This window comes from Triticum dicoccoides, chromosome 6B (genome assembly GCF_002162155.2).
Source record: "Triticum dicoccoides isolate Atlit2015 ecotype Zavitan chromosome 6B, WEW_v2.0, whole genome shotgun sequence".
Classification (NCBI taxonomy): domain Eukaryota; kingdom Viridiplantae; phylum Streptophyta; class Magnoliopsida; order Poales; family Poaceae; genus Triticum; species Triticum dicoccoides.
In genome coordinates, this window is record NC_041391.1 from 189,213,949 (window position 1) to 189,226,633 (window position 12,685).

The window sequence follows — 12,685 nt, forward strand, 5'->3', positions numbered from 1 at the left end:
CACCGGCCTCAGCACCAGTACAACTACTCGTCATTGATGTACTCAGGCTCGCCTACAATGACTCTGCGTCATGGGGCCCTACCCTTCGCACATGGCTCAGCGCCATAGTTCAGCAACACCGACGACAGCATGGATGCGATCATTACGAACGGCTCAGTCGACGCCGCTTTGTGCCCCGGGTTCCGCATGCAATACAAAACACTGGACACCGTCGTGGAGCACGATGATGCCAGGGAGGAGGTGGAAGAGGAGGAACCAGTGGCCAAAGGGAGAAAGAGGAAGCGTCCGTCGAACGGCAGGCCGGGTGAGCATCGCGTCAAGTGGACGCCAAAGGAAGACGAGTGCTTCGTTGAAGCATGGAAGACTGTCAGCATCGACCCGATCGCCGGCGTGAATCAGAACGCCGACACCTATTGGAGAAGGATCAAGATGACGTTCGACGAGCACAAGTTGGTTGACCTCGACTTCACCAGCATCCACATGGATCAGAAGGCCATGGCCAAACCATTGGGCGACCATCCAGCAGGCCTGCAACAAGTGGCATGGGATTCAAGAGGAGGTCATGGCTTGCCCGGATAGCGGCGCCACCGTCAAGCATCAGGTATGCCCATTGCTCGCCGGCCCTGCTCTTCGCCGTGTACTTCGCCGACACTTGTTCTTCGACAGTGCAGATGGTTCGAATGTTCGACATGTTTCGCCAAGACAACAACGACCAGGAGTTCAAGTTCCTTCATGTGTTCACCAAGATTGAGTCGTGCGAGAAATGGACAGAGTGCCGGCTCGCTCTCACCAAGACCAAGGAAGTTGTCTACAACCCGGACACACCTGCCTCGGCGGCGGCAGAAGGGCGTCCTGATGGCAACAAAAGAGCCAAGGCGGCGAGGGACGCGGCACCCTCTGCCGAACGTCTGCAATCGTCGATAGAACAGTGCAATGCCGACGCCAAGAGCAAATCCGCCAAGGAGGAGAAATCCGAGGCGAGGTGGTCGGCATTAATGACGAAGCAGGACGTCAAGCTCGACCTTCTTAGCATCAACGTCGCCGCGAAGAAGAGGAACACCAACCTGGCGTTCCTGATGGGAGCAGACATGGCGACGATGGATGAGCAGGTGAAGGCTTGGTACCTGGCGGAGCGTGGCCTCATCTTGAACCAGATGCCGGGACCGGCGGCGACGACTGCCCCTGCGGCCACACCCACGCCCACGCCTACGCCAACGCCGAGCATTGTCGCTATGCCCACAACGCCGATGCTGACCTCTCCCAGCCCTACGACAGAGGAGCCTGCCGTTTCAGTTCCATATCTATGGTTCCTACCCTTTTGATCGCCGGACATTGGCTATGTTGATCGCCGGCATGTTGCATGATGATCGCCGACCTATGGCATGATGATCGCCGAACTTGTGTCCTTTTTTGATAGCGGGAAAGAGAACTTTGAATTTTTATGCGTTTGAGGGCGAAACCTAGGGGCGCGGCTGAAAACTTGATTCACCCCAGGCCCAAAAAACCGCCACGCCCAAAACCCTTCGTCGGGTGCGCCGGAGGCCAAACGGCCGGAGATGCTTTAGGCCCTGTTTGATAGCTTGGCTTTTTCTAAGTATTATGAGAATACTACAATTTTCTAAAATACCATGGTCTTAATTACCATGAGTTGTTTGGCAGCCACAAAAAACTGTAGTATTCAAACTCCAGTATTGTCAAAACTGTGGTATTTTCTCTGCATTAAAAAAAGAATCCCAGACCTCCTTTTTTTAAACAGAGCATGCGAAGAAAACAAGACTATCGCTATCGCCTTCCCCGCTCCCAAGCCATTGCCGCCCTGAAGATCGCCGGCCATGTGACAAGACAACAGAAGGCAATGGAAAGAGAAATGGTGTCCTTCCCAGCTCCCACTTGCGCTCCTCCTCTCCTCCTACGCGATGTGCATCGGGTCGGCCCCCTAGCCACCTCATGCCCAGATTGTTGATGCCATGGTCTCGCATGCTGCTGGCTGAGACTGCGCAGGCTGTTGTGTGCGATCATAGCCACACGGTACGTGTGCCACACTGCCATGTCGCGACCTTGCTCGCCGCTGCTTGCCGTGCATGCGTCGCTCCTGAACACCGTCCCATGCTTTAGTGGTCCGCGCTTGCCGTTGTCGGCCAAGCCAGAGCGCTTCCGTGCTGCGCCGTTGTGCTCCCGCCGCCGCTGATGCATAGCATGCCGCCAGGTCTGTTTATGCATGGCCCTTCAATTTGCAACCACTGGTCAGCTAAATTCGTGCATGTTTTCAACTGCTATGAAACGGCTAGTAGCTAATTTACGTCGTTGTAGACATGCATCGGCCAAACACTGTCACAGTATTTCCAATACTACAAAATACTTTGATATATCAAAACTGTGGTATCTAGTACCTATAGACAAAAATGCTGCAGTTTTTCAATACTATACTTTCTGCAATACTTCGCTGTCAAACACAGCCTTAACCTCATGTTTTTTTACAGCGTTAAAAATTTGTGCCGTTATTTTCCATAGCGAAAATAAACTAAGTTAAGCAAAGCTGAATTAGTATCAAACACGCGCGGCTGAAATCTGCAACTTAATTAGACCAGCAGAAAAAGAAAATGCGATTTGACCATGGCTAGCCCTGTGCGTTCGGTTTATTCGGTTTACATGATTCGGTTTATACGGTTTTTCGGTATATACGGTATTAATACGGTAAATACGGTATGAAATTAAAATACGGTTCGGTTTCGGTATATACCAAATTATTTCGGTATGGTTTCGGTATATACCATAAAAACCAAAGTTGACGCGAATTTGAAAATGACGTAATAATAATTTACAAATTTATGACTCAAAACACATTCTATTTTACACAAATAGTATATGACTATATATATAAGTATATATGCATGCATTGATTCATCTGTTGATGGTTATGGACGTGCTTAGCATTTTAAAAAGAGAAAAATGACAATGTTACAAGAAAAATGTAGGTGCTTAGTAGTGAATTTGACTCATGTACAAGAAAAATGACAACTTGTACGGTTGTTCATCTCAAGAAATATAAATTTATTTTTTACTTCGGTTTATTCGGTTAACCATTCGGTTTTTCGGTATATACCATAAAAACCAAAGTTCAAATCGGTATGAAAAGTTCATACCATACCGAAACCAGAAACCATAAAAACAAAAAAATCGGTTCGGTTCGGTTTATTTTCGGTATGGTTTTTCGGTTCGGTTTTAAAATGCAGAGTGAACCATGGCATCGCGCAACCGCAGCATCCGTCCACAGCCGTGCAGCGACAGCGACGCCACAACAACAGCAGCACGGGGAACACAGAGCGGTTGAGCCTTCGACATCCCCTCACCCCACCCCACCATCACCCTCCGCTGCAAGCAAGTGGAGGGAGCTCAGCAGCAGCAGCACAACTGCACACGCATGTGAAAAGCCACCGTGGTCCTCGTGGAACTCCATCTATCCATCTATCCGCGCCGGGAAGGGACGAGATCCCGCCATTAAAAAACAGCGCGGGACCGCGCTCCCGCGACCTCGAGGATCTCGAATCCCGGGAGAACCATCCCTGCGCCGAGCTCTGATCCGGCAACAAGTGGCCGGCTTGATTCGATTCGACTGGCTGTTTGTTTTACCCGCCACCACTGCCTCTGCAGCTCAGCTCCTCGGTTGTTTTCTTGACGCTGCCGACGGGCGGACCGACCGTCCATCCACCCCCACCTCGGGGCTTACCGTCCCCCCGCTGTCGCGTTTAGATTAATCAATGCGGGCGGGGCTAATGGCGTGCGCCAGTGGACACTGACTGACCTCCGCACCACACCCACATGGCCCGTCGTGGGAGGGAAGGTGACCAGGTGAGGTGAGCAGCGCAGAGGTGCGTGCGTGCGAGACCGCCAAGGGCAACCCGCCAAGAACGAGGGCTCCTTCCTGCTCCCTCCTGCATGCACTGTGGGAGAAGCTGAGAGACTGAGGAGAGGAGGAGACGGTGCCGGCGAGGGTCTGCGGCAGCGGCGGCGGCCACCATGAGCTGGAGGAAAGCCGGAGGCGATGGAGGCGTGTCCAAGCGGTGGGCCGTGCTCCTCTGCCTCGGGAGCTTCTGCCTTGGCCTGCTCTTCACCAACAGGTAAACCAGCTCCCCCAATTCTCCCTCCCGCTTCTTCAATTTCTCTTCAAGATTCCTAGCTCAGCTCAGCACGCGGAGCTCAGCTCAGCACGCGGAGCTCAGCTCAGCTCAGCTCCGAGAGTAGCTCGAGTTCAGATGGGCCTAGCGCAAGATCCGCGGCGTCTCGCCAGCCTCTGCACCTCGAATTTTGTGAGATTAGAGATCGGATAGCAGATAGGGGTTGCCAAGGCTCGATTTGGGGATTTCTCGATTCTGTCGGCAGCCATCGAATAATCCACGTGTTTTGGCTACTCTGGTCACGCAAAGTCCGATTCTGATGCTGCCGAATTGCGGGTGCGTTAAGTAAGGCTCCATGAATTTAGAAATTCGGCGGGTTTGCTGCCACATCGGGCAATTTTCCCTTACCACAATTGGGGCAGGGTGCGGATGATCCTGCGCAGAATCTCGATATAATTGTAGAGACGAGCTATTATTGCTAGGTGATGTATCCTCCAACATTGAATAAACTGTACTCCTACCCAGAACTGTAAGATGTAATCACATCTTAATCTTATGAACGTCTACCTCTGTTCGATCTCTTGAATTGGACTAGCTAATCTTTTCCATTGCGATGCTATTCAACCTCGAAGTTTAGGAAATGATTCTTGTGCATTTGGTTTGCTTGATCCAGAATGTGGACACTGCCTGAGGCAACTGAGGTTCCACTACCGAATCAAAGCGTCGAGGAAGGCAAAGCTCTAGTTGCTGCAGATTGTGGTTCAAAGAAGGTACTGGTGGTGTACTTTTCCCTCCATTAATTTCTGTCAAGTATTCCATAATTGCACATTAATATTCATATTGTACAGCAGCTGCACAAGTCAGTGTTATAAAAGCAGATTGCTGCTGTGTAATGTGTATTGTAAATTTATTATATTGTACCACCTGCAGTAATCGTTGATACATAGTTTGATTATCATGTGCTGCTAGGTTCAAGAACTGCAAAAATATAAAGATGTGTTACCAGATCAAGATACTCATCATGATGTACAGTACGTACCAAGTTTGTCTTTCTTGAGCACATATTTGTTCCTTTATTGAAAGTATCTATTTTATGAAAAGAATGGTTCTGACTGGCATTTCCAAATGTTTTGGTCGTAGGACACTAGATAAGACAATAGCGACCTTAGAGACAGAACTGTCGGCTGCTAGAACCCTGCAAGAGTCATTGCTCAACGGTTCCCCTGTTTCAGAAGACTTCAAAGTTTCTGAGTCAATTGGGAGGAGAAAGTACCGTATGGTGATTGGCATCAATACCGCTTTTAGCAGTCGCAAGAGAAGAGATTCCATACGTTACACCTGGATGCCTCGAGGTTGCTGACATTCAACTTTATAGCTAGCTTGCTTCAGAACATTTCTTAGCCTGCGAACTTTGAAATAACTAATAACAAAGTCTGAAAATAGGTGAGAAAAGGAAACAACTTGAAGAACAGAAGGGGGTCATAATTCGGTTTGTCATTGGTCACAGGTATGATGCATAAAGATTTTTATGTGCATTTAACTATGAAGGCATGATATTTGAATAGTGAGAAGTTGTAGATTATTTATTTATTCATGGTAATACCGTATCATAAATTGTACACAGTGACTCTTTTGTCACACTTTTTTTTTGCCAATGCAGTTGTATATCTTTTGTCTTTTTTTTTTTTTGCGAAATGCAACTGCATGATACTCCCTCCGTTCCATAATGTAGTGCGTATAGATTTTTTAGGAAGTCAAACTTCATCTATTTTGACCAAGTATATAGAGAAAAGTATCTACATATATATTATCAAATTCATACCACTGCATAAAACACAAGATAGACTTCCATGTTATATTAAATTTGTATTATTATTGCTTATATTTTCTATCTAAATAAACTTGGTCAAATTTTGTGATGTTTGACTTTCAGAAAAAACTATGCGCGCTACATTGTGAAGGGAGTATGATTTAGGAATGGTTTCATTCAACTTTTGAGTTTAGTAATATCCGCATGCTGATCTTGAGGCTTGAGGGGTCCTTTCATTTGTTCTCCTCTTCTGCAAGAGAAGGCTGTAGAATAATGGTTGTTAAGTAGTGTAGTCTCAGTTTTCCAGTTTAAAAATTGCTTTAGAGTTGGGACAAGGTATTTATCGAAGGAGAGGATATTGTTAAAATATTTTTTATGCAATATATAAAGGTTAAGTCATGCATAGCTTATAGTAGATGAGAATGAATGTACGTTTATGGCAAGACATGCATAACCTCATTCTCCACATGATGTGCAGTGCTATAGCAGGCGGAATTATTGATAGAGCAATTGAAGCAGAGGACAGGAAACATGGGGATTTCATGAAGATAGTAAGTTGTTTGTTACTTAAAAGGATATTGGTTTCACATGGGAGCGACGCTGTTATTGTTGTCCTCGTTTGGACTGAAATGCTATTTTGTCCCCCCTGCTTACTGTGGTTACAACTTTGTGCAGGATCATGTCGAAGGATACCTTGCCCTATCTGGCAAAACTAAGACATACTTTGCTACAGCTGTTTCATTATGGGATGCAGATTTTTATGTGAAAGTTGATGACGACGTGCATGTGAACATAGGTAAAATCTCTATATTTATGCCCTTTACAGCTCCAAAGTTAGGGGCTAAATGAGTGTGTGCGCGTGCATCTGTCATTTCCGTATTCAAAGCTCTTCATTAATTTCTTGATGATTATCAATGATGTACCCTTTGTATGTGTAGTTAACTACCCTAACTAGGATAGTATGTGGCTATCTTTGCATTCCTGTGCGCGAAAAATGCCTTGGTTTTGACATCTGATTTGCATTTGCAGCAACGCTTGGACAGATATTGTCCAAACAGGCATGGAAGCCAAGAGTATATATGGGGTGCATGAAATCTGGCCCTGTCCTATCTGAAAAGTAAGTAATACATTATAAGCCCTACATTATGAGTGCGGCGTTTCTGCTCCCAGGCTCAGCTGCACCTGCGTTGACGAAAAAAATCAAAACAAATACTAGAAAAATTAAAAAAAATCCATTTTTTTGTGTGGTAGATAATTTGATGCGTGAGGTCCGCTGCAAATTTCATCTCATTTGAACATTTGAGTAGCTCTCGGCAAAAAAGACAAAATCGGGGCCTGTAAAAAAGTTTATTGTTCATGCACTGTTTTGACCCGATTTGTTTTTTTTTTTGCCGAGAACTGCTCGGATGTCCAAATGAGTTGAAATTTGGAGCGGACCTCACGCATCAAATTATGTACCACACAAAAAAATTGGAATTTTTTTTAATTTTTCTAGTATTTGTTTTGATTTTTTTTCTGACCGGGAGCAGATGAGCCTGGGCACCGAGTTGGATTTTCGCTACATTATATGGATATCTCCTTCTCTTACAGGTCTAAGCTGTTAACAACTTAACATGATAACATCTGTTGGCTTTTTTTTTCAGGGGTGTGAGATACTATGAGCCTGAGCATTGGAAATTTGGCGAGCCAGGAAATAAGTACTTCCGACATGCTACTGGTCAATTATACGCCATTTCAAAAGATCTAGCAACCTACATATCTATAAACAAGTGAGACATCATAAGTTCTCATGCAATCGCGCCCTTCAATCTTATTACTATGTGGTTCTAGTGAAAGCTAACTTTGTTGCTGCAAAATCCATTTTAATGCCAGGCACGTCCTGCACAAGTATATAAACGAGGATGTTTCACTAGGATCTTGGTTCCTCGGGTTGGATGTCGAGCACATTGATGACCGGAGACTCTGTTGTGGTACTCCACCTGGTGAGCTTCCATGACTCCATGCCTTATAACTCCTGCTTAATATCCGTGACAATAGCACGTCGATGAGGACATTCAACCACATCCTGAACTCTGACTCTGCTCACAGACTGCGAATGGAAAGCTCAGGCGGGGAACACCTGCGCGGCGTCATTCGACTGGAAGTGCAGCGGCATATGCAACTCGGAAGGCAGGATCTGGGAGGTGCACAATAAGTGCGCCGAGGGCGACAAGGCGCTGTGGAATTCCACTTTCTAGCGCGGTCGGAACCCTGGCTGAAGCAGAAGAAGCTCTCCTCTCCTCTCCTGTTTGTTAGTTGTTGTATACTAGATCGCCCCACGGTGCCGTGTATGTAATTCATCTGTAGGTATAGCTGTGGTTTTGACTGTGGGACTGGCTGGCACCGACGAAGCGGACCACAATTTTATGGAGCGTCTGTCCGCCGGTGGCGCCGAAGGTGAAGGCGAAGAAGGGTATCCGAGCTGTCGCCGCATTCTTTTGGTGGATAAAATGTTGCAGGTGGCCATCCTGTACCGATCTCCTGTGCTGTTTGGCTACCACAGATGTATGACCGAAATAAAACGTCCCTGAATCCTGCATTTCAGTGCATTCTGGACTAGTTTTGTGTTTGTAACAGCTGAGGCTCACTCTAAATGAAAAGGAAAACTCATGATCTGCCGTTTCAAAGATTTGTAACTGTGTGATGTGATTTGCCATTTTTGAGGATCTAATCCATGTTCTTTTTGCCGCGATCCTGAAACTACACCCTAATTTCCAAAAATTCCGAAGTACTTTTATATTTCTCGACGGAGGGAGTATTTCTTTACGGAGGGAGTATGAACTACAGCGGCCTCCCACTCACGGTATGCAAGCCTACAACAACACAATTTCAGTATCTCGTCGATCAATTCTCGGGCCGCTTTCAGTATCTCGTCGATCAATTCTCGGGCCGCTTGCCCAACTGGAAGGCGGGCACACTCCCAAAAAGTGGACGACTGATCCTCATCCTTTCGGACTTTCGGTGCTTTGTGCGCTTCCAATCCATGCCATGCTCGCGATGAATATACCCCCACAAACACTGGCGGCAATGCCAAAGATTTGTCGAGGTTTTCTGTGGTGCGGCAAGGTGGAGGCTCGGGATGGCAATTGCACTGACGCGTCGGGCATGGTGTGTTGACCCAAGTGGGCCGGTGGACTTGAGATTCCGATGGCTAAACACTGCTATGCTAGCAAGATGGCGGCAATGACGAAGATTTGTCGAGGTTTTCTGTGGTGCGGCAAGGTGGAGGCTCGGGGTGGCAATTGCGCTGACGCGTGGGGCATGGTGTGTTGACCCAAGTGAGCCAGTGGACTTGGGATTCCGATGGCTAAACACTGCTATGCTAGCAAGATGACGGCAATGGCGAAGATTTGTCTAGGTTTTCTGTGCTGCGGCAAGGTGGAGGCTCGGGGTGGCAATTGTGCTGAGCGTGGGACATGGTGTGTTGACCCAAGTGGGTCGGTGGACTTGGGATTCCGATGGCTAAACACTGCTATGCTAGCAAGATGGCCGTGGATGCAGCGTATTGACCATTCGAGGCCTTTGTCTGAATTTGCGATTGTCGTTCCGGCTGAATCCATGGAACTATGCCGCGCTGCATCAAGAGCTACGGTGGGAGATCGCAAGGAAACTCTGTTTGGGAGGATCGATGGCCTGCGGGCTTACGGATCGAGGAACCGGTGCCGCTTCTTTATATGAGGATATCAAAGAGACCTGGATCAACACGCGTTGTCTCGGCGGCTTTATCGGAACATTCTTGGACACAAGACGTTGGCCCGGAGCTCACGGCCATCATGTTGCACCAATTCTTGGACCCGTAGCAAAGAGTGGAGGAGGTTCAGCTTCAGATCGGAGTGCGGGACTCGATTCACTGTGCATGGGAGAAGGATGACATGTTCTCTGCAAGATCTATGTATGTTGCCAAGTTCTCTGGACTTGAGGTCGCAACTTCATTCACTTGGAAGTCGAGAGCCCCCCTGCAGTGCCGATTCTTTGCATGGCTAGTGATCCGACAGGTTAGCAAGGAGGGACCACCGCTTCAAAGTGCATGCCCATTTTGTGATCAGCAAGACGAGACAATAAACCACATCATGGTTCGATGCGTCTTCGCTAGAGAAGTCTGGGGACGGGTATGCACGGATCAACAAGACGAGACAATGAACCACATCATGGTTTTATTCGCTAGAGAAATCTAGGGACGGGTATGCACGGGCCTATGGCAGCCGGAGCGAGTACCTCTGTCGGACGAGACGTTGTCGGGGTGGTGTATCAGGCAAGAGGCGAGCGGACAACACTGGGAAATGGTGAGGGCGATATGGCTGTTGGCATATGGGAGCTCTGGTAACACCGAAATGCCGCGGCCTTTGACGAAGTAACGCGTCCACACGACAAGTGCCTTAACGAATCGACAGTGAAGGTCGAGTCAGGAAGCAAGCAGGCCTACTACGAGGGGAAATCGAAGGGTGCTTCGTGGCTGGCATCATGGGCAAGTAGCGAGTAATTGACATATACTGGAGTAGTATAGATGATTTGGTGGAGTTGGCAGCGTAGCCACATGTAATTAACTCTGTAACATCAAACGTGGATGTCTCCCGCAAAAAAAAAAAGATCAAACATGGAGGGAGTCTTTCCTTTTCTCTTTAATACTTCCGCAGTCTCAAAATAAATACAAAGTTGAGGCACTTATTTTGAGACGGAGGGAGTATATAATACACACTCGTGTGTATTTGAGATTTTTTTTTACAGCGGCAAATAAAACCATGAACCGGAAAAAAAGGTGAGCACAAATGTCAGTCACTCATCATAGAAAAGCGTACGAGTCTATGAAAAGCAAAAAAGATCTCGTTCCAGAACAAAATCTGAATTGGTGATAGGGACCGGGCACACCTGTCAGAGACACGCTGCTCGTCTGCTTGCACGGGTTGTGCCGAGGTCCGACGCTGCGTGCCCGTAGCGCCAGCAAATGGTTTTGTCTCCTTTTTCCAATTTTCACTCCTTGTTTCTCCGTTCCCGCCATCGTTTCCCTCCACTGCTCGTTTCGTCCCGTCCGGCCGTATTAAATCTCCCACCCGTCCCGCGCCAATCCTCCCCGCTCCGCACGATTCCGCGCCTCCTCGCCGCTCCCGTCCCCGGCGACGCGATGGCCATGGACCGCCGCGCCCGCGCAGCCCCACGCGAGGACGAGGAGCGCCCGAGCCACGGCCGGTTCCTCCGCCCCGGCGCGCTCGCCCGGCTCCGGGACTCCAGGATCGTCGCCCGCTCCCTCCGGTCGGCGGCGGCGCGCCTGCCGATCTCATCCGCCCCTCCGTCCCCCGCGCCGGCGGCCGCGTCGGAGCAGCAGCGGCAGGACGGCGTGCCGCACTTCCTGGTGGGGCCCGCGAGGGGCCTCTGCGGCGCGGCGCGGTACCCGCTCAGGAGGAGGATGGCCGCGGCGAGGTGCGTGGTGTTCTTGCCGCCGCCGGAGGCGTTCCTGGACGCGCCGGCGCCGTCGTGGGGTCTCGTCACCGCCCGCTGACGGAGGCCGAGATCAGCCGCGGCCGTGCGTTTAGATCCGCAAGTAGTTAGAACTCTGTGCAGATGGCTCGCTGAACTTTCTTCCTTTCAACAGTTTTAGGATCTGATGCGACTGTTTTGGATCTGCTACCTTTCCGGTCTAATTTTGCGTCGTGAATTGATCCAGATTTACAAGTTTGTGACTTGCATTTGTAGCTGGGTGCGTTGGTTTTCCTTTGGTCACATAGCTTTCTTAGTATCTTATTTTTTTTCATAATAAAGTTGCATCAACCGGTTTTGTCAAGAGAAAAGAATTCTCATCAAACGGATAGAGCAGGACATCTTTGGCATATGTTTGCATATCGCCAAACAATGTACGAATCTATCCACCTGGAAATGTAAGACTTGCGTTGGTCATACAACCCATGGTGTTTTTGAGTGAAACAAATGATGAAGGTGAACTAGAGCCTTGGTTTTCGAAGTGGTCTAGCACTTCGGTGGAGAGAGTGTACATGTGACGGTACGGCTATGGTGTCAATATTATATACCAAAAATGTTTTTGCCCTGCTTTATATATAAAACAACGATCAACAACAATCTTGTACAAACGCACGCCATCACAATACACACCCAAGACATGATACATAGGTGCTGAGCGCAGCAACACCACCCCTAGCACTATAAGAGCAACCGAGGGCTTCAATCGTGAACACACCAATGCGAAGAGATGAAGTCGCATACGACGAACTGTGAGCTCCAAGGTTATGACATTGGAGCGCTGTCATCGCCCGATCCGAGAATCAGAGTTTCACATGGAGCAACACGACGAGCAATGAGAGCCACAATGACGCCTTCAAGAAGGGAACAAACTTCGCCGCCGCCGGTCAATTCGAAGATAGAACAAGTTTCACCTCGGCCAACACTCACCGCCACCGAAAGCCACACCCTGACTACCACGCCAATGATAACCCACAAATATAGGGGATCAATTGTAGTTTTTTTTGATAAAAAAGTGTCGAACCCAACGAGGAGGTAAAGGTAGAATCAATATTCCCTTCAAGTTTTATTGACTATCGATACAACTCTATGCACACTTAACGTTCGCTTTACCTAGAACAAATATGAAACTATTTTGTAGGGGATATGACAGGTTTGCAAAAATAAAACTAGATGTACTTAACAAAAATAAAACTGTGAGTAATTTACAGGATAATAAAAGTTAGTTGTTTAGTAGAAAGGTTTTTGTCAC

The 12,685-nt window shown here is 48.1% G+C and overlaps 2 protein-coding genes across 2 annotated transcripts; both read left to right on the forward strand.

The window, feature by feature from the left end:
* The first annotated feature begins 3,435 nt into the window (after positions 1 to 3,435).
* On the forward strand, positions 3,436 to 8,595 carry LOC119322911 (probable beta-1,3-galactosyltransferase 2). Its single transcript, XM_037596448.1, has 11 exons — positions 3,436 to 4,118; positions 4,789 to 4,885; positions 5,085 to 5,146; positions 5,256 to 5,467; positions 5,559 to 5,622; positions 6,404 to 6,476; positions 6,601 to 6,721; positions 6,955 to 7,042; positions 7,569 to 7,694; positions 7,798 to 7,907; positions 8,014 to 8,595. The coding sequence occupies exons 1-11, from the start codon at positions 4,018 to 4,020 to the stop codon at positions 8,160 to 8,162; spliced, it is 1,203 nt and encodes a 400-aa protein (XP_037452345.1). The 5' UTR covers positions 3,436 to 4,017; the 3' UTR covers positions 8,163 to 8,595.
* A 2,279-nt stretch (positions 8,596 to 10,874) lies between these two features.
* Positions 10,875 to 11,701, forward strand: LOC119325085. The gene has a single exon (XM_037598829.1). It carries the CDS (start codon positions 10,907 to 10,909, stop codon positions 11,456 to 11,458), a length of 552 nt encoding a protein of 183 aa, XP_037454726.1. The 5' UTR covers positions 10,875 to 10,906; the 3' UTR covers positions 11,459 to 11,701.
* The last annotated feature ends 984 nt before the right edge of the window (positions 11,702 to 12,685 follow it).